At 41.8% G+C, this 21,265-nt stretch overlaps 1 protein-coding gene across 10 annotated transcripts; it reads right to left on the bottom strand.

Moving 5' to 3' along the window:
• Positions 1 to 1,966: 1,966 nt before the first annotated feature.
• picalmb (phosphatidylinositol binding clathrin assembly protein b) lies at positions 1,967 to 20,957 on the bottom strand. Of its 10 annotated transcripts, XM_076100676.1 has the most exons (23): positions 20,237 to 20,957; positions 15,412 to 15,554; positions 15,242 to 15,317; positions 15,031 to 15,133; positions 14,113 to 14,206; positions 13,827 to 13,938; positions 13,624 to 13,730; positions 13,494 to 13,535; positions 12,308 to 12,393; positions 11,977 to 12,100; positions 11,751 to 11,884; positions 10,934 to 11,034; positions 10,624 to 10,776; positions 10,147 to 10,230; positions 9,405 to 9,488; positions 9,088 to 9,195; positions 7,769 to 7,885; positions 7,606 to 7,636; positions 7,339 to 7,438; positions 7,134 to 7,193; positions 5,037 to 5,189; positions 4,580 to 4,685; positions 1,967 to 3,449 (listed from the first exon to the last, which is right to left on the bottom strand). In XM_076100676.1, exons 1-22 carry the CDS (start codon positions 20,364 to 20,366, stop codon positions 4,593 to 4,595), a joined length of 2,235 nt encoding a protein of 744 aa, XP_075956791.1. In that variant the 5' UTR covers positions 20,367 to 20,957; the 3' UTR covers positions 1,967 to 3,449; positions 4,580 to 4,592. The 10 variants fall into 10 exon arrangements, with proteins under 10 accessions (XP_075956791.1, XP_075956783.1, XP_075956784.1 ...); XM_076100668.1 differs by lacking the exon at positions 10,147 to 10,230 and having other exon boundaries at positions 20,237 to 20,956; XM_076100669.1 differs by lacking the exon at positions 10,147 to 10,230 and having other exon boundaries at positions 11,751 to 11,878; positions 20,237 to 20,955.
• Between the last annotated feature and the right edge of the window lie 308 nt (positions 20,958 to 21,265).

Here is a 21,265-nt window from a genome sequence, read left to right as displayed (position 1 = left end):
CAAAAACAGTTCTCAACTGTGAAATCTACGGTTGCAAAAAATATATACCGTGATGTATTATACATTCTCACTTTATTTTTTACGGTGAATTTCTGGCAACCACAGCTGCCGGTAATTTACCGTTAAATTGCATATTACCGTAAACAGGTTTATGAAATCTCTTGTTTTTTATAGTAATTTACCGTAAACCAAAAACAGTTCTCAACTGTGAAATCTACGGTTGCAAAAAATATATACCGTGATGTATTATACATTCTCACTTTATTTTTTACGGTGAAGTTCTGGCAACCACAGCTGCCGGTAATTTACCGTTAAATTGCATATTACCTTAAACAGGTTTATGAAATCTCTGTTTTTTATAGTAATTTACCGTAAACAAAAAACTGTTCTCAACTGTGAAATCTACGGTTGCAAAAAAGATATACCGTGATGTATTATACATTCTCACTTTATTTTTTACGGTGAAGTTCTGGCAACCACAGCTGCCGGTAATTTACCGTATATTACACAGAATTTTTTTTACAGTGTACCATTCCGGTATGTAATGTAATGATTTTTATGTATCCATATTTATAAGTTGTTTTCTCTGCTTGGCAAACTAAATTGGTTTTGGATTGATAATGTTTCTTAGAGTTAATTTTGAAATCTCTACCTTAAATTATAGGCTATATATATTAGTCAGACATCTTTTTATAGAGGTTCTACCAATGCATTGTCAAAAGTAACGGTTAGAAATAGATATATCAGGCGACCGATAACATTTTGTGTTTATTTCTCTATTCATCAAATACTTTATGCAAACGTTTGTAAAACAAAAACATAAAATAACTGAAGTTTTCCTTGAATAAGTCAGAGTGTGTCGCCTACCTTACAGGACGCCTGCAGGCTCGTCACAAACTGCTCCAGTAACTCCCATCCTGATGTGTTAACAAAGGAGGCAGGTGTGGAAGTGTTTGCCTCCTCCAAAGATCTGCTGCTGGATTGTGCCGGACTCCCCGGTCAAGAGCTGAGGAGAGAGGGATGGACTCTGTGTGTGTGCGTGCGTGTGTGGGGGGGGGAGTTCTTGTTTCACGGAGGTGTCATCTGTGCCATAATGGCAGCTGGCATCCAGCAGGTGTCCTCAGTTTCCACACGTTGAAGTCTTAATGTCTAGGTTGACATCATCAGTGTGTTTGACAAAAGGGTGTGGGCACAGGCGGGCCAGAGGAACCTGATGTATTTCAAACAGCAATAACATGGTCGCAATACAAATAAGACGACGTTTGAAGCCCTTAAATTGGTTTGGAGTGTACCGGCGATGTCGTATCCCCAGTGTGACCCTGATGTGACTCTCAGGGCAGCTCCATGCTTTTAACAACAGGCTTCTGGTTTGTTGATGATCAGCCCAGAGAGAAGACAAACAAAGCCAGCTGGAAACCAGACTGTGGCTGAAGCTGGGGAATCCTAAAAGTCTCTAAAGTCTTCTTAAGAGATGCATTTATCTCCTGGATGAGTCAAACATGAATTATGCTGCTGGCTGATTGTGCAATTGGTTAAAAGAGCAGTTGTGAGATCCTGTAAGTGGGTCGTGTCTTGAGTTATTTCAGCCGTTTGACAAGGTGCCGTTTCCTGAATTACGTTGTATTGAATCACCACACAACAAACCAGGAACCATGCAGGATTCAGTGAAAATGTTCAGAGTACACAGAGGGGGGTGAGGTGGGACCCAACAGCTCATTTCTGATCTAGGGCGCCCAAGCCATGCCGAAAGCCAGGTTGAAAACCACTGAACTACATGCAGTACCATGTAGTTACAGTATCTTAAACGAGTAACAGTCTACTGTAAATCTTACTGGTTTACAAAATGTCGTATAAAGTTACAAGACCAAACTAAAATAATTTCCATAATGTATCATAATGTTTGCAGTTAAAATTCAATAGATTTAACATTCACCTTGAATAAAGAAATACAAATACTGTACAACAGTTTGTGGAAGCTGCTCTTTATTTGTAAAAGAAAGAAAAAGACGTCAGTCATTGTCTGCTACACGTTCTAATTACAGAAAGAAAATATCTGCGGAGACAAACGCAGAGAATATCCTGAATCAAACTTAGGTAGAGTCAAATTTGATTGAATTGCTTTCATATTTCATACATCTTTCACTTTTGTAACTCAAAGAACAGTCAGTGTTTATATACATGAAGCACCGATCAACAGTGCTCCTCCACGCCACCCTGGTCCTCTGGATCGTTTTTTATACAATTAATTTACATCAAATCTGTGACCCTTTCCACCCCCCGTTAGCGTAGCGACAGCTAACCGACAAGCAGACACACTCCGCCGCCTCGAACCCCGACCCCTTGCCCACCCCCACTCCCGCTGAGGAACTGTAGTGTGGAAAGATGTGTGCAACATGAAGACAACTCTTCCACATTCAGAGTAAAGGCAGCCTTGAATACGGTCAGTGAGTCAACGGCATGCCAAGCTTAAAGCAAATGGAGCCCACCACCCAGTGTGACGCTTCAGATTCGTGGATGAAGTGTTTTTCAACTAGACAGGAAAACTGACCCATTGCAAAAAAAAAAAAAAAAAGACGACCCCTAGGCACAGAATCGACTACATACTGTTAACTGACTCGTACTCTAGCCCCTGCACTTTAAGTACAATGGGGATTGTGAAATCTTTCCTCTAGTAAAAAAGTTTCTTAACACAAAACTCGTAGAATATTTAGTGCTCTATCATTCCGCTTAATAGGTGTAATTTATATAATAGCTATTTTGAACTCTACCTCTCGATGATAGTCTGAGATCCTTGTTTGATGCTGAAGCACTCCCACAGGTGTTCAATGAACTGTAGATTTTACATTATTTTTTTTCCCTCCCAATCTTAAACCAATAATCATAAATAAATACAAACAACACACAAGGAATGTCTACTGTAAACACTGTAAAAAAGACAAAAACTAAACAGGTGTAAACGCCATTAGCATCACTACTTAGTGACAGTTAAATAACTGTAGGGAGCGGATGACTGATGATCGGATCAAGAAAGGGAGGGGCCGCTCTCTTCTCCTTCCACCCCCGCTGAACATCGAGCTTTTACATCCAACCACAGTAGTTCCAAATACATAACATCAAAGTTTCTCAGCACCCATATCTATCTTTACAGATCACGCTGTAAAACGAGATAAGGAATCCTCTTTTTAAGGGGGTTTAGACAGCAGCATCGCTCCACGTCTCGGACAAGTTACAGAATAATAGGTGTGAGCTCTCGCCAAACGTCATGTGGACATGGTTACCATGGTTTGTGACAGTCGCCGCACCGTTGTGTTCTCGTGTCTGTATTTAGGGGAGGGGAGGGGGTGAATGTTTTCTCCGTGGAGTTAGACTGCAACGAGGACAAAAAGCTTTTTGCTGCAAAGTGCTTCATCTTCCGAGAGACACTTTTCTCCAAATTACATGAACTGCATCTGCAAGAAAAGGCAACATGTTAATGAAAGGCCAACGTGTGAGTGGATCTCTTTTCCTCATCATACTTTCAGGACTAACTAGCTCCACCGTAGCAGTAGAATGAGAGTAGAAGGGACATCGAAATGTTTGCCGCGATCATTTGACTAGTTCAAGAAAATGGCACTCAGAGGAACGTTATTGTTGTCTGGGATTTGGGACGGAAATACATTTTAAACTTTAGTTTTGAACAATTTCCATCACAGCGTGCTCATCACATCCACACATCTACTTTTATTACAATTTAAAATGTGCATTTTGCAATGGTACACACAACAATGGCAGCTGCTCTGACCATCCAGCTGTGTCGATTTAAAAAGGGAATGTCCGTTCTACTATCATTCTATTTCCTATGAACTAAATACTGCAATACAAGAACAAAGGTGTCTCTTGTTACATCGACCATCAACTGAGGAGGATGCTGAATTTCCCCCTGGGATCCGTTAGCTTTAGCCTCAGTTTGTTAGCATGGTATCATACGGCCCTCAAGTGCATATTTAGCACCCTTTTTTTCCCCTTGTTTTAAAAAGAATTCGCTAAAAACGTTACATATTTCAGCCACAGACAGCATGTTGAACCAAATCATGGAGGTAGTGGACTTCTAAATAGCTAGCTATAAACCTGTCAGCAGCAGGTTTTACTTTTTTCTTCATTTCAGATTACGTCTGACTACATTATTTTTAATATTAATGATGTCAAAATAGCCATCTTTATCATTATAAACTGCATATGTTCAATGTGGGAGCGAAAAGCTTTACACTAACTTAGAAGGATAGAGCTTAGCGAACAATCAATTAGTTAAATTCAGCAAAGGCTCCAAGGTTCACAGGAAACAGGGTTGAACAATCAGCGATGACAGTGGAAGACAAAAGGGTCAGAATGAGTTAAAGTTAAAGATGCAGCAAATCTGTCAAAAACAAGCAAGAAATCCAAGCAAGGAAGGTCAAAATAAAACAGAATAAATGAGGAAAAAATACATGTAATTAGATGGTGAAGGCATCAAGTATGTAAAGATAGGAAAGAAACAAGAAGGGTATTAGCACTGGGCGTGCAACACATGCAGGTGCACCCGCTAGCAAAGAGCATGCTGTACCTAAAGAGATGCTCTACAAGAAATCCTTGAGAGAGAGGTGTGCAAACGGGTCCTGTCCCGGGGCTCGGAGAGGACTCTGGCTGGAAGGACTAGAGGCTGCGGAGGGCTATTTCAGGAAGGAATACAGGAAGTAGGAGGACCAGAGGAGAAGTCAGACAGTCAGTACAGAGACTGAAGGAGGGATGAGATTAGTTTGGAGACGTTGTGATGTATGAAAGACGGGTTCATAAAAAAAGGAGTTGTTGGGGGAGGGGGGGGGAGTCAAGACAAGGGAGATGATTCACAGTTTTGTCCCTTTCAGCTCATGAGTGAAAGGGTCCATTGTTAAAACTGTCATCATTTTCAGCAGTATTTACACTGACAACAACGCTTACATGGTGACTAATTATGGCACACGTCACAGCACAATGGATACACCTATTTACCCAACCTGATAACTGCGCAAATAGATACTGACTTCATTGTGCATGAGCTCGGTGGCGTGGTCAGACTGCCGTGCACCCACCTGAGCACTCGACACGGAGCCGAAGGGGTTGGGTGGCCTCATCACAGGCTGGGAGTACATCATGGTGGGTGGATTCATCATCCCCATGGAGCCCATTGGTGGAGGCTGCAGCGTGGTGCACACAGATGAGAGACGTCACTTCACTGACGGTGGATTTAAGTCAATTGCTTTACAAATTTAAAGCCACTATGTGTTGAATTTATATGTGTAAAGATTGTTTTCATTATTATCAATAAACATCATTCATCTGCTGATTATTTGTGAGGTTTATTGATTTTATCATTTTGTTTGTAATATGTCAGAAAATAGTGACACAACGGTATTCAGTATATTATTATGGATGTCTAAGAAAAACAGCCTAATTTGTGTCCCTGGAATCAGTAAGAGTTGGATTGTTTTGTTAAAAAAAAAAAAAGGATGAAAAAAATGAATTAATTGTTTCAGCTTTAACTGTGAATTTAGAATTGAATATTGGCCACAAGGGGGCACCAAACTCAAACATTTTGACTCAAACTCTTAGTCTCAAGACCAGTGCTAAAGAATATGTTTAGCTTCTACAAGTTTATTTCCAAATAAAAAAATCACAATAGTTAAGACAACCTTGTGCCTGCTAGTACAATGGAAGACTTATGAGGTGAGTGTGCTTTAAATGAAAACTATTGAGAATCCTCCACCCTTCATTTTGTTTATAAAACGTAAGCGAATATTCATGAGAGCAAAACAACGGCTCACTTAAACCCAGTTTGAGTGAATTCAATTAACTCTCTAAATAAAAATGAGCAGGTAAAAAACTAAAGGCATTTATCTGAAATTAAATGTTTTAGCAACATTCATAATGTAATGTCAGCTTCATTTTTCTTCAAAACAGGTAAGGACTGACTATGAGCTACACACACTATGCACAGATATCTGTCCTCATACTGACCATGAGCTGCACACACTATACACAGATGTGTTTCCTCATGCTGACCATGAGCTACACACACTATACACAGATATGTGTCGTCATACTGACTATGAGCTACACACACTATACACAGATGTGTTTCCTCATGCTGACCATGAGCTACACACACTATACACAGATGTGTGTTCTCATACTGACCATGAGCTACACACACTATACACAGATGTGTTTCCTCATGCTGACCATGAGCTACACACACTATACACAGATATGTGTCGTCATACTGACTATGAGCTACACACACTATACACAGATGTGTTTCCTCATGCTGACCATGAGCTACACACACTATACACAGATGTGTTTCCTCATGCTGACCATGAGCTACACACACTATACACAGATGCGTGTTCTCATACTGACCATGAGCTACACACACTATACACAGATATGTGTCGTCATGCTGACCATGAGCTACACACACTATACACAGATATGTGTCGTCATGCTGACCATGAGCTACACACACTATACACAGATATGTGTCGTCATGCTGACCATGAGCTACACACACTATACACAGATATGTGTCGTCATGCTGACCATGAGCTACACACACTATACACAGATATGTGTCGTCATGCTGACCATGAGCTACACACACTATACACAGATATGCGTCGTCATACTGACCATGAGCTACACACACTATACACAGATATGTGTCGTCATGCTGACCATGAGCTACACACACTATACACAGATATGCGTCGTCATACTGACCATGAGCTACACACACTATACACAGATATGCGTCGTCATACTGACCATGAGTACACACACTATACACAGATATGCGTCGTCATACTGACCATGAGCTACACACACTATACACAGATATGCGTCGTCATACTGACCATGAGCTACACACACTATACACAGATATGTGTCGTCATGCTGACCATGAGCTACACACACTATACACAGATGTGTGTCCTCATACTGACCATGAGCTACACACACTATACACAGATGTGTCGTCATGCTGACCATGAGCTACACACACTATACACAGATGTGTTTCCTCATACTGACTATGAGCTACACACACACTATACACAGATATGTGTCGTCATACTGACCATGCCATATCCCATCATGCCTGTGGGTGTGGTAGCAGGAAAGGCCATGACTGACGATGGCTGAGGAGACACAAACAGGCCAGTAAGAACACAAATGACGGCACACCATTACAACATCAGCAATTATTTGGGCAGTAAAATTAGACAGAAATATAGCGGGAGCAGAACTCGTGATGAGCACTACAGTTAGAGATCTGTGTGTCACCATGGAGACGGGGTTCCAGGTCGTGCTCGGCGCTGCTTTGGGCTGCCAGTTGGTGCCGCCGGTCATCCTCTTCTCCCCCGGCTGGCTCCAGTGCATGTCACTGCAGATTAAGACAGTTGATGTTAGCACCAGCTTGTGACTGCCCTGAAAGAACAAAGCTGCTGCTGTTTCTGTGCAGCAGTCTGTGTGTGTGTGTGTGTGTGTGTGTGTGTGTGTGTGTGTGTGTGTGTGTGTGTGAAAGCCACAGAGCGCTGATGCATCACTTACTTTTTCATAGTACCGTTCCCAATGCCGAGATCTAAAAAAAAAAGAAAAAAAGAAAGACAATTCATAGGCGTTAGCTGCCTATCTGCAAATGCTTTGTCCTTTTTGTGCCTTAGTAAACATGTGCTTTCATTTGTGCCGCTGACAGGCAAAGCATCACACTCACTGCCGACAAGGTTGGCCATGGAGGAGTCAAGGTCGTCTGACAACAGCGTCTCTGGCAGCTGACCGGACGCCTGGCTGGAGCCGGCAAGAGTCGGTTTCAGGATGCCCCCAGAAATATCTGACAAGACACACGCAGATAATAAACCTATTGAAGGCTTTCTGTATTCTGTCAGCTGTAGTTTCACAATAAGAAATGATGGAAATAAGTCCAGGACTTTATCTTTCTCTCCCTGACAGAGCTTCTATGCTTTTTCTGTGTCTTATCTTTTGTGCATTCTATGCATCCATTCTAGCAGTGAGATGAGACAGGAAATGAGGAGAGAGAGAGTGATGGTGAACGCTGCTCAACTGTTATGAATATCAGCGCTCAGTCTTCTGCTGCGTGAACTTCAATACATTGATGCTACAAAGCAAAAACATCAGATTTAATAAGTTCCTTCTTCAAGACCTATCTTTTATTAAAACCTAAATAAAATCAGTGGGGAAGAAACTCTGATGCTGTTTCAGGATATTAATGTTAAATAAGCCTTATTGTTTTGGTACGGTTGAGTAATATCACTCTTACGTTACATTCATTTGGTTTTTGTCCTAAATGACTTACAATAAGTGCATTTAAGCTCAGAAGAAACAGCTAGATGTTACAAAAACAAGAGTGTTTAGAGAGCTCCTTTGCAAGTGCTTAAGGTTTATTTCAGTCTATTTTTATTAAAGGTAATGAGACGTAAGTACATGTTAGCATGAGGTGACGAGGTGTAGACTGAACGCTCCATTAGCAATATTCTAAGATCATTTTTGATTCAACGATAAACTAAATAACTTGTTTACAGATTATTTTGCAATGCAGCAATGGTTTTAGATGAGATTAGTCAGCATTAAATGGTGACATTATGTACGTTTCAGCTGTTTGCAGAATCTGATAAGAGGTGGTAAAAACAGTTATTGTGCTGGCGACTTATGAGACAGTGTTGCAGGTGTGTCAGCTGTATCTGACGTCAGAGCAAGACACAGCGCTCTGATACAAACCATCACACATGCTGTTGTGTACCTCTCTGTGGTATGTGGCCCATAAAATCACTGGGCCGTACTAATTCGTTTCTTAAAAGCTTCTATGTTTGACGTATTTTCTGAATGACCCCTTTTTCAGCCGAGTGACTTTTATTAGATGTAGTTTCTCATCAAATATTGGAACAAGGCTTCATGCAAGACTGGCCTTTGATCAATCATTTGCAGACTACAGATACTACGTCTACTGCACTAAAACACAGAAACTCATTGCACAGGTATTGCATGTTCACTTATATGTAAATACAGAATCCTCACCATCAGAGTTGAGGCTATTGCCTGCTGCTTTGGCTCCAAAAACCGACTCAAAGTCCACTTGGAGTCCCCCTGCTGACTGTGGGGGAGGGGCCTGTGGCGTCGAGTATCCTTCATTAGAGATGAGAGAGAAGACGTTAGATGAGGTCAAAAGTGACCACCGCTTGGACTTCTGGTTTCTGCACTGCCCCGCGTGAGGACAGCGTCCGTATATCAATCCCTGGTTAATTAAACAGAGAGCTGAATACCACCGCTTTCCTTACAGGACAGAAAACTAGCATCGATCTACTGCTGAATGAGCTGGAGAGAGCCTTCAGTACCTCTGAATAGACCTGCTACAGTAGAGGGCTCAGTGGGGAAGGGAGCCTGGTGCTGGGCAATGGATGCTGGACCACAGAAGGAGTCTGACACGCCACAGGAAGCAGGATGAAGAAGACAAAGAGAGAGAGGAAGACAGAGAGCAAAAGGAAAAAAGTGTTTCAAGGCCGAGCCAGAGCGACAGGTTGGAAATGACAGCAATACAGGCAGGAAGAAGACAGCTAACATGTCTAACAATTTTGTAGTTGTTAAATTCTGTGTGTTTTAAGTCAAGTTTAAGAGATGTAGAAGGATACAATAGTGCAGAACAGTGTTGTAGCAACCAAGAGGAAGGGATTAAAGGAATAGTTTGACATTTTGGGACATATGCTTATTGGATTTCTTGCCGAAAGTTAGACGAGAAGACATCAATCATGAAAGCTACAGGCAGCAGCTAGTTAGCTTAGCATAAAGACTGGAAACGGGCGGAAACAGCTAGCCTAGCTCTCTCCAACAGGTTTAAAATGAAGCTATTTTACTGACTGGTGGTGTGTGTAGCAGCAGATATGAGTGTTATCAATCTTCTCAGCTAACTCTAGGCAAGACAGCAAATAACTATATTTTCCAAAAATTGTTCCTTTCTATTCGTTTATGACCACATTTCTACAATACACATGAAAATAAGAGCCCTGGGTGTATTGCATAGGACCCTATGTTTGCCAGGGCTCAGGAAACATAGGCTGGGATGGTGAGCCATCATAGTACCTGAGATGGAGTGTTCTATCCGCACTGTGCGTTTGTAATTGGTTGAAACGGACGAGTTTGTGTCAATAAAGGGATTGTAATGATCTGGAGAATCAAAAATAAGGTTGGTAAAAGTAGAACAGGTATCAACTTAAAAATCTCTACGGCATGTTTGTATTACAATGCAACATCATTAAAAGAGAGGATGAACTGTGAAGCAACAATGGTTGTATGGCCTCTATAGTGGGACATGGAGGGCCCTGGCTGATACATTAAGAGGTGCTCTCGCTAGAAAAACAAAACATAATTTGAGCTTGGTATGAACTGCAATGAGGATCATTGTACAAACAGACATAAGAAGATAATTTAGAGATTTGCACAAACAGATAATCAACATTCAGCAGAGTAAACGTGCAAGCTAGTCATGCTCATAAGTGACAACAGAGAAATGAACAAGTGCGACGAGACTTTTGAGGAGAAACAAAAATGAGTCGTTACCACCAAACATTTCATGACCGGATGTCCTAGAGGAAAAGCTAACACCGTCTGAAGACACGACAGGTAAGTGAGTGGCATCGACAACGAGTTTTGAGAGGAAAGGGTTAAGGTTTGGCATGGATTCATCTCCAGCTTCAGCAGAGGTGAAAGGATCTAGGCAGGCGGAGGAAAGAGAGACAGAGAAAAAAAGACAAAGACAGAAAAAAAAGAGTGGAGAGGAAGAGGTGGGCATCAGAGTCAGACAACAAGAAGAAGGAGAGCGTGCAAAAAAGTCCAGAAACACAGATGTTGGCTGGAGGCAGCTCTTTACCTGCCCACGCTGTGGCCACTGGAAGCCCTGTCGAGCCTGATTGCACGGAGGGCTGGAAAGTTGACTGCATGTCAAAGAGGTCGCTCTCCATCTTCACTGCACTGCAGAGAGAATAAAGAAAGCCGACTAAATATTTGACCCCTTTACAAGCACCTTTTCTGAGCAAAGATATCCAAAGTAAAATGGTTACAGTCATGATTAGAAGTCTTTGTCTCAGGCCTTGTTCAGACTACCAGCCCAAATCTGTTTATAGCATAACCAGATTGTATCGAGACGGATTTTTACAAAGTCTGGACTTTAAAACATTAAATGTGATTTTTGCCAAATGGATCCAAACCACATCTGGAGGTTTGAAATTGGATATCTACAAATGCGTCTCAGTCCAAACGTTCTGGCCGCTCAAATCTGATTTCAAAGTGTGGAAGCCGAGCAGAATCCCTGCTGCTACTAACCGAGGACAACATGGAGGGGAACAACAAGATTAAATGTAATCGTCTGCTGGTCCTTTTACTTCCCTGTCACTTCTTGCTGCTTCCTCCTTTCATCGCAATGTTCTGCACAGCGACTTTACAGTGCGATTGTTTTTCGAGGGCGAAGGTTTCCCCGTTAGAAAGGCGCGTACCAGAGCAACCAAAGGCAGACAGGTTGGTAATGTCTGAACACACAAATCCGAGCTGATAACTTGCAAATAACAGTGCAGACAGTCCGCCTTAAAGATCTGATTTGAGGAACAAATCGGATTCGCCTGCAGTCTGACCACAGCCTAACAGACGCTAAGATATATTTAGAGAGATACAAACATGGTTTAAATGTGTACCCGTTCGAGCAGCTGGGTGTGGAGAAGAGGTCGATGGCTGGTGCCGTGCTGATAGTGCCCCCTGTGGTGGAGATCGGCGATGTGTCCGTGGTAGCGAAGGAGGGCCTCTTGGAGAGCTCTTTGAGCCTCTGTTCCTGAGTGAGAGAGAACCTCTAGTTCAAACATACAGGCAACCCCAATGCATCCTTAAGCGTACGGCCTCTTTTGGTTAAAACAGCAAGGCCACCTTCAGAGCTTTGAGTCGAGCCTGTTCCTCTTCGAGAGCTGCCTGCTTCTCCCGCTCATCCACTTTAGTGAAAGACATCCCCGTGCTAGCCAGTGATGACACCGCATTTGACAGAGTGCTGGCCCTGCAGGAAAGACAAATTATATTGGATTATTACAGCTCCATCCTTTTTTATACCGTTTGTCTTATCATCAGCTTGTCAGAAAAGTTTGACTGATTTATTGACTAGATGCAGCACAGTCTAATAAAACATGGAAAATAAATGGAAAGGCTCAAGATTCAAGGGAAAGATGAGAGGAACTCGGGAACAGTGACGGGAGGATTGATGTACCTGCTGGCTGCAGTGGAGTCTTTGACCTTTTTGCCTTCCAAGGAGGCCAAGTGCTGCTCCAGAGCTTCTAAAAGGCTACTGGGAGCCTGCCGTGACAGAAAACACACAGTCAGCAACTTCCTGGGACACAGAAAATGTAGTCTGCTTGGACATCAAGACCATAAAAGACAGTGGTGGGCAACCAAGATAGACAACACACTATGAAATGCACCAGACAGACAGTTAATGTCTTTGAAGAGGAGGTTCAATTTAGCTCCACACAGTTAAACTACCAACTTTGGACTATCAGTTACCCACCGCTGATCGATTACTGCATTGCGTTCCAGACCCCAAAAAAAAGCTACTTTGGATGAGAGTAACATCTGTGTGGGATGACGTACTGCACCACGGGCACTTTTCAACAACCTGGGCGTTGTTGAACCGGCCGTGTCTAAGCACAACGGGGAAGCCACGTCACAGTAGATGAGCTACAACTGGTTCACACCTCAACGACGTGACCACAGTGATCACAGTTTACCACAGCGAGTGTTTTGTCCTTCAGCTGGTTTTCACCATCGTGTAGGAGACAGGAGTCGGAGCAGAGGCATGCAAAAAGACAACACTGAAGCAAGTCACGGACATAGAGGAAGAGTGAAATGATAGTACTTACACAAACTGTGAACTAAAGTGGAAAGATAAAGGGGAAAATACAGAATATAAAGGTGGTGACAGTCAGAGGGGGAATGCGTTTTAGTTGCACTTCTCCAGGGTAAAATAGTTCGGTTCCCCGCAGCACAACACGACAGTATGTGCAATTTATTGTTTAAATAGGAAACATCTAACTGTCACTGTGCAGGTTTACTGGGTGGATTGCAATTACTGTGATTACTTTAAAACACTTAGTGTGGACAACACCTTTATTTACTGTAGAAAGAGGGAAGGAAAAGAAGAGAAGAAGAAGAAGAAGAAGAAGAAACAGGAGAAGAAGACCACCTCCTCTGGCAAACATGCGCTGGAGAAGGAAATCATGCAAAGTGTCTCATCTTAAAGAACATTTGTGTTGGGTGTGCTACTCTCTAGTTGGACAAAGACAACTGATGATAAAAGAGCAATTAGAGCTGGAAATAAGAGAGAGAGCAAGGGAAGGCTTCCTGTAAAGAGCGGGGCCCGCTGTGGCTTCATACTGCTTAGACGGGTCGGTGCTTACCTGTGATAGATCTGGAATGTCTCCTCGGTCGATGCCCACCTGCTGTTAAAACGAGAACGAAAACCAAGTTACAATCGTGTGCCTGCAGCATTCATTCATGACAGCAGGTGCATCGTTTAGTGTAATTTACCTCCGCTACTTTGAGGAACTCTGATATCCGGGTCATTCGGGTGAGAAACTTCTTGTAAATGTCCAAACCTTCTTTACACTGAATCTTCTTCATGTCAAAGTATTTCTCTATTTGGTGAAACAAAGAACTTGGAGTGACCAACCACGAAACACTGGGACGAAATGGACCGAAAGAGAAAGGTGCCTAAGCCAAAGTGGTCTTACCAAGCAGGTTGATAATGCCTTCATTATACGCAGCAAAGAGCCTGATGGAGTCTTTGAAGAGCAGCATGAAGGCTGCATTGATGACTCCATTAGTCAACTCGTTGGCATTGACCTGAGGGAAAGCAATAATTTATCTTACAGCTTCTCAGCGGTTTGTTGACGTAGAAAAACGAAGCCTGTGAACTACGATAATGCAGCCTCGGTGCGGTGTGCACACTTCAGACCAGCAGCTTGTTTTTTTTCTACACGAGCTGCAGAGCTGCGGGAGGCTTCACCTTAAACTCACATTGAAATCGAGGAGTGCATCCATCTGGTTCTGAATAATGGGGATAGTCTTCAGCAGCTTCTCTGTATTCATGGTCCTCATTACGCCATCCACCCTGTGTGGACACATGGGGAGCAGGAGAGGGCACCGAGGAGAAGGAGGGAAGATAGAGAGGAGACAGAGAGACGGATGAGCAAGCGGCGTAGCTCTTTATACACGATAACGGACAGAATTAATTTCCTTTAAATGTCCACAGTCCATGGTGACGTCTTCAGAGGTCTTGTTTAGTAGGAACAACAGTCCAAACCCCCAAAAGATGTTCAGTCTACATATGACAAAGAACAGCACCAAAGCTGAAACCAGAAAAAGCATTTTTGCTTAATAAAATGGCTAAAATTGTTTCCATTGTTTCCAAAATTGTATCATTTATTGATTAATCAGCTCGAATCAATTGATCTTTTGCAGTTAAATTATAAAAAAATTTTAGCGCTGAAATTGCCACTTTAAATTATAAATGTACTCAAACATTTGGACACATGAGGGTTAAAAATATTTGAAAATTAATCAATTAGCCCGTCTATAGAAAAACTATTTTGATGACCGATAATCCTTGAAGTGATGAAATCTAAATGCTGTTTCCTGCCTCTTAACATTTCCTGCGTTTCTCAGTTTTCTATCATTGTAAAGTGAATATTTTGGGGTTTTGGACTGTTGGTCAAACACAACAAGTCATTTGAAGACATCTTAAGCTCCGAGTAATTTGAAATAGTATGATTGACAAATAGACTAAACGATTAGTTGATGAACTACTGATGATCAATAATCAACATGATGACCATTTATTTTCCTGATTTATAAAAAGGGAAATACATATGTTTAATACTGTATAATAATAATAATAATAATAATAATAATGACAATAATATAACTACTCCTTACCCGCGTTTAACTTTTGTGAAGTCGAATGCAACCTGTCTGTACGAAACGGCTTTCTCGTTCAGGTATCGACTGTACCTCCTGATAAATGTGGACATGTCATAACCTGGAACGTAAAACGGCAGAAGGAACATTTACTTTTTTTTTTTCACATTGTGCATAAATTCAGAAATGACTTCTGAACCGATGTCAACAAACGCCATAAAATCGTTACCTTGTAACCCACTTTTGTCCAAAAAATTACTGAGGTTGAAAAGTGTATTCCTTGAAGCCAAGTACTGAACGAAACGCTGCAAGAAAGGAGAGAAAAGGTTAACACCAGACTATTGGTTCGTGATGCACTGATGCTCAAACGGTCTGCTCGTGTCTGCTGAGGCGTCTCACCTCGTTGCCGTAGACCATGAGGTGGTGTGTGGTGATGAGCGACTTAAACACAACCACCCAGCTGGTGCTGGTGGTCCTCTCAAACAGCGAGTCAGCCAGTTGGGGAATGTTGACGTTCATCTCGTTGGTGCAATGGATCAAATCTGAAGCAGAAGAAGAGAAGAAGTTCACGAGATCATGAGTGCATTTGTAGTAATCGATCAAAATGAAGGTGTAATTGTCCTGGGCTGCAAAACAAGTCCATCGAGATGTAACGAGTCGCACAGCTCTTCTTCAATGTAACATGCTTTATTCCTCAAATATATTTAATGTAACAAAACACCTGCAGGGCTGCTTGATAATTAAGAAAAAGTCTGAGTCATTTTTTAAGAAAAAAAAAATGTCCAAAAAGTACACCATCAACCGTTTGTTTTGTGACAGAGAAATTTAAATCTTTGGACGAAACAAACAATTTGAAGACATCAAATGATGCGGTCCTAATTGGAGGTCATTTCCCCCTATTTTCGGACATTTTATAGAGCAAATGATTAACTGATTCATCAAGAAAACAATCAGCAGATGAATCGATAATGAAAATAATCATTCGCTGCAGCCCTAAATATATAATACAAATATATTATTTGGGAATTGGTCATCAAGTTGTGGTAAACTGTGGCTTGAATGTTGTATCTTCTTGTTAAAGCTTAAAATGTCCAAAGTTATTTCAATGTTCCTGCCAACTGAAATAAAACAACCTACTTTGTTGATCTCTTATGAAATCATCCACCAAGCTCGAATCAGATATTGTGTGAAACAAACAGTAAAAACCTCATCACGTGGTGAATGTCGAGTCAACGTCATTGTGATATTTAATTGTTATATCGTAACATTGTGTATAGAGCAGACAGAGCCGGCAGATATACTGTATTTTCTATGGCGATACAAATTTAAACTACATTCAATAACCAGTTTTCATCTGTTCGGATACATTTACTCACAGATAGCACGACGTATAGTGAGTTACTGACCACACTGAGCTGGGAAGCAGAAGAAGAACCTGCTGCTGCCAAAGTGAAGAACTACCACAGAACGTCTGAACCAACAGCAGTCTCTGAGGTGACTCACGCTTGTGTCGCCCACTACACGTCACATATGTGCAGTTTGGTAACAACAAAATCCCAAAAAGGCCGCTTCTCATTACTATCTTTGACTGGATATTCTACAAAGACAAGGTTGGTCAAGACAAAACTGAATATGTGTTCGATGGATTCAAAATTTGAGCTCCAATGATTCCAACTAAACAAAAAGTTTGACATCTTTAGTTCACAACACAATCAGTTCAGCAGGAAACTGGAATAAATTATGGCCGAGACAATTAGTTGATCAACAGAAAATTGTTCAGCAACTATTTGAAAAAGCTATTTAACTGATGCCAAATGCCAAACATTTGTTGGTTTACTGCTTTTCTCCATGTTATACAACTGTAAACTAATGTAGTATATATATATATATATATATATATATATATATATATATATATATATATATATATATATATATATACACAATTTTTCACTCTTTTCTGACATTTCATAGTCTAAATGATTGATCGACTAGTTAAAATCATAACGACAGATTAAAGATAATAAATATAATCATTAGTGCCAGCTAACTACACAAAATATTTGAGTCACAATAACGCAATTATTCTACTCAAAGTAAAATGCTGCAACGATGTGTTTAAAAAAGGACGTTTTCTACATAAAATGAGCAAAATGAACAGAATATCCCCGATCAATGCAATCAAGGATCCCTGTAGCACAAGCAGATACTGAGATCATTCATGTAGTTGTTAAAGGCAACATAACGTGCTTTTGACAGAGCAACATGACGTGCATTAAGATGTTAACCACACATGTTCTGCCCCACTTCCACTGCTAACATGTTCACCCTACATCACTGTGCTGCTTCAATGATGTCAGTCAAAGTGCTAACGACCAGACCGACGAGCTAATTGGGCCTCCTTTTCTGTCCTATATTTGACTTTTCAAAAGGCGGAGGGACTCCAAGTAGGACAGGATAACCTTCCAGAGAGGCAGCAGCAGCTAGTATGTTAGCATGTTAGCATGGGGCGGCTGAACTGCCCAGAGAAGAAGATGACGGAGAGGAGACAAGTAGGAGGGAGGAAGAGGAGGAGGAACACGAGGGAGGAGAATACACTGACGGCTCTGTCATGTTGCAATCGGCCCGCTAAATATTCACAGTGGTTGACATGAATGATTTCTAATCTAATTCATTCATGTGTCCATGTGTTCACACAGTGTGTCAATCACCATTAAGGCCGGTTTTAATCAATATACATCACAATTAATCAATTCAGGATTATAAATATGTCTTCTGGAAAATATGTTTTCTATTGATGAGAATGTGTGTCCAATATATGAAAACTATTTACATGTGAAACAGAAAATATCAAAAACTAACATTGCTTCTCTTTAATAGATACTGTCGTGTGATCATAGAGTTATAATACGACTCCAATCTCAAAGTCAATATAATAGTTTATAAAATATTGATTTATCACACAGCAGCTCTAATTATGTGTCGGGCTGGGTATCAAACCTAAATACTGTTTTGGTAACACAAAGTATTTGTAGCACTGATTCATAATCGTGTTCATTTAAAGGCTCTCTGTGGGTTTTTAACACGACTCCATGGATCAACAGGTGGAGGTAACACGACAACATACACAGCAAGGAAAGGAGGAAAGGAAGGAAGGAAGGAAGACCGCAAGCGAGGAAACATGGACGTAAACAATGATGGATTGAAAATGCTTTAAAAAACATTGGCTTTGTAAATGAGGAAGGAAGTGCTGTTAAACTTTTGTTTGTTCATTAGAAAACTATTTTCTCAAAATGGGTTTGTATGATGATGATAAATTGAGAAAGTATTTGGCAGATTATTAAAAAGTGAAAATAATGGTTGGTTGCAGCCCTGGCTTCTACTCAGGGTTAAATACGATTGATAACAGTGAATCACTGGCCAGCCCTTACTATTCACAATAAGTCAGATGCAGCAGGTATTAGGCCTTTAGCCCGACCAATACAGGATTTATGAGGCCGATACCAATATTGACATTCGAGAGTATAAAAATTAGATAATTATTGTTAACGGACTTTATTGATTTTCCTGATTTACATCAAGATTTTGCCAGAATTCCAGAAAAAGTCTCGTACAACTGCCTGAGACAACATTTAACATTTGAGAATCTTGGCTTATTTTGTTCAAGAAAAGAAGTGCTAAGTTATTAAAAAAACATGTTTATATTTCCCACAGTAGAGTAATGACAAAAGGACAGGAACTTATGTGTTATACTGGCACTAACATCAAAACATTTCAAGCATGTCCAACGGTCATTATGCATTCCTATAATTCCAATACTTTCTTTAAGCTCTGGTTGTTCTCAATCTCTCTCTCGCCTCATTTACAGTATTATCATCTCTCTACTGTCAACTCGCCATAAATAAATACTTATAATCCATTAAATAACTATACAAAACAATTACTCCTCTCCTGTCAGAAGGGGAAACCATTAATCTGACATAATGAACGCATCTAAACATAGATAACCAACCACCCAGCCTCCATCATGCCATCACGTGTCATTATCTGTGAACACACGCTGCTCTGTTGTGTACTGAGACATGTCAGTCATACTGGACAGCTGGCTCGGTTGGAATGAGCCAACAAGAGTGTCACTCTGCCAACTTTCGCTCATCTCACCTCAGGGGGGAGTCGCCTGAGCAGCACAACAGGTGTGGAACCTGCAACTTTTACCATTAAACCAAAATATGCACCACAACTTTCCATTAGTCCCATTTAAGAAATCTGCTCTATTCCACTCCACAAACCACCACGAGTCTGTAAATACAGTGTGCACCTTTTTCCTGGACTATTAAAGAACTCTTATGATGACACAGGGCCACAGGGCCTTCATAAAAGATAAAAAAAAACCTACTTTCATTACTGCCATCATGCCGTTGCAAGTGCAGATCGATATGCAGAAGATGTACCACTGCATCTCTTAAGTACAGGAGGACAGTGAATCCTCTGACTGCGAGTGCATCAGACTAATGACCACGCTCTGAAGTCAGGGTACCTGCAGAAGTGTGTTTGAAGGAAAGCAAAGTCACAGACACTCTGTGATTTACCTCCAGTGTGTGAAGCATCATGACCAGCACCAGGACGAACAGCAGCCTCTCACATTACTCAATCACTGTGGCTGAAACTGACACTTTGTGCTGCTGCAGGTGCACCAAGATGGGAGATGAAACTGGATTCCTGTAAATGTTCATCTCGGGGCCTGTGAGAGGCCCACTTACTCGCCAACACTGATTTGAAAGGGTTTAACTGTTGGATAATGCTCAAATAAACATGTGTCCCAAATGTGTTGAACATTCAAACTGTAAACCGACGAGTAGACGTGAGAACGACACGAGAGCGACAGGGGTGAACAAAACCAGACAGCTAGACAAGCTAGTTTGACTGTTTATGACGAAGAACGTGAAGAAAATGATTTAAAAGCCTTAATAAAAAGGGCCAAGCCTCTCTGAACACCTCTTAGCTACGAGTAGCAGCATGTCAACAAGGCCTGAGCTCGATGTTATAACAATATAATCTCTCTGACATGAACAAACGTTAGCAGTTAGCCTCTCGTGAGGCTTTGAGGCCTTGTAGCCCCTCCACCGCTTTAACTCAACTAAACCGGCGCTGTCGCGTGCGATTTGTTTTAACACTCGTGTGCTGCGTGTGTGTTTTATTTTTATTTTTTAAAGAAGATACTCACAATCCAAATGTTTCTTCTTCGGGCCCATTACTTCGTGAGTGGTGGCCTTGCATACTGTTTTCGACACGGCGGATCCCGTTACACTGTGCTGGGCTGCAGTTATCCTGTCTGTAATGCTCTGCCCCGACATCTTCTCTCACTCAACGCAACAAAAGACCTTAGAAGATGTAGTCTGGGTTTATCTTCGCCTTTTAGAAAAAGTAAAGAAAAACCTCCACCTCCTCCGCAACCTTGCCGGACCCTCCACCCCCCCTTTTTTCCCCCACCTTGGTGGAAAAAAAAAAAAATCAGAAGTAGGCTATGGCAGACGTGGACCAGGGGAGGGCGGAATAAAGAGAAGCGGAATCCGACAACAATAACAGTCAAAAAAAATGTTGGATTGTTTCGTTAGTCAGATTTCTGGGCTGCCGTGATTGCAGGGTCCACGCGTTGACTCATCCGACCCGGGACTATGTCTCGCGCTCATCCCGATGTGGCACACCGGATCCCTGCGTCTCTCCTCCTGCCTGCCTCCGCCGCTCCGCCAGTCGTCGCCGCCGTCGCTTCTCCCCCTCCTCTTGCTGCTGCTGCTCCGCTTTAAAGCGCTGTGAAAGAAGAAAAAGACCACCGAGGAGGGGAAATGGCGGGCCTGTTCTACTGAGCTCTCTGGGTGGAAAAAAAGAGGCTTGCACACACAACGCCCCTGCAGAGCCTGAATCAGATGTTACACCGCTGAGCTCCGCTTGAGTCTGTTGTGGTGCAGGTGCACACTAACTGACCGCAGGCCAGCTGGAGGGGGGGGGTTGATGCACAAATGCTCAGTCACAGGAGTGCTAGCTAGAGGCCTGGATGAGAGGATGAAGCCTATTTTGATTGAGGAGTGGACATGCTGAAGTCAGAGCAGGCTGCAACAGGCCGGACAGAGTGAAGCAATGAGACTTTTTGGGGATGTTTTGAGGCGTCTCAAATTTTACTTGAAGTCACTGTGATAATACTGCAATAAAGAGTTTGTGTATAAAACAGAAATGTGACATGTTTGCAGCCTTGTTT

This window comes from Anarhichas minor, unplaced genomic scaffold (assembly GCF_050575085.1).
Source record: "Anarhichas minor isolate MPS153535 unplaced genomic scaffold, ASM5057508v1 ptg000026l, whole genome shotgun sequence".
NCBI classification, from domain to species: Eukaryota; Metazoa; Chordata; class Actinopteri; order Perciformes; family Anarhichadidae; genus Anarhichas; species Anarhichas minor.
The sequence above is the reverse complement of the archived record's forward strand: the minus strand, read 5'-3'. Positions and strand labels throughout refer to the sequence as shown.

Coding starts and splice junctions, on each gene's coding strand:
- picalmb (XM_076100676.1), bottom strand. CDS start 20,366: ATGTCGGGGCAGAGCATTACAGACAGGATAACTGCAGCCCAGCACAGT. Junction 15,318..15,411: donor TCATGGTCTACGGCAACGAG/GTGAGACGCCTC, acceptor CCTTTCTTGCAG/CGTTTCGTTCAGTACTTGGC. Junction 7,439..7,605: donor GGGAACGGTACTATGAAAAA/GTAAGTGATGCA, acceptor CTTAATCTGCAG/TGACATGCACTGGAGCCAGC.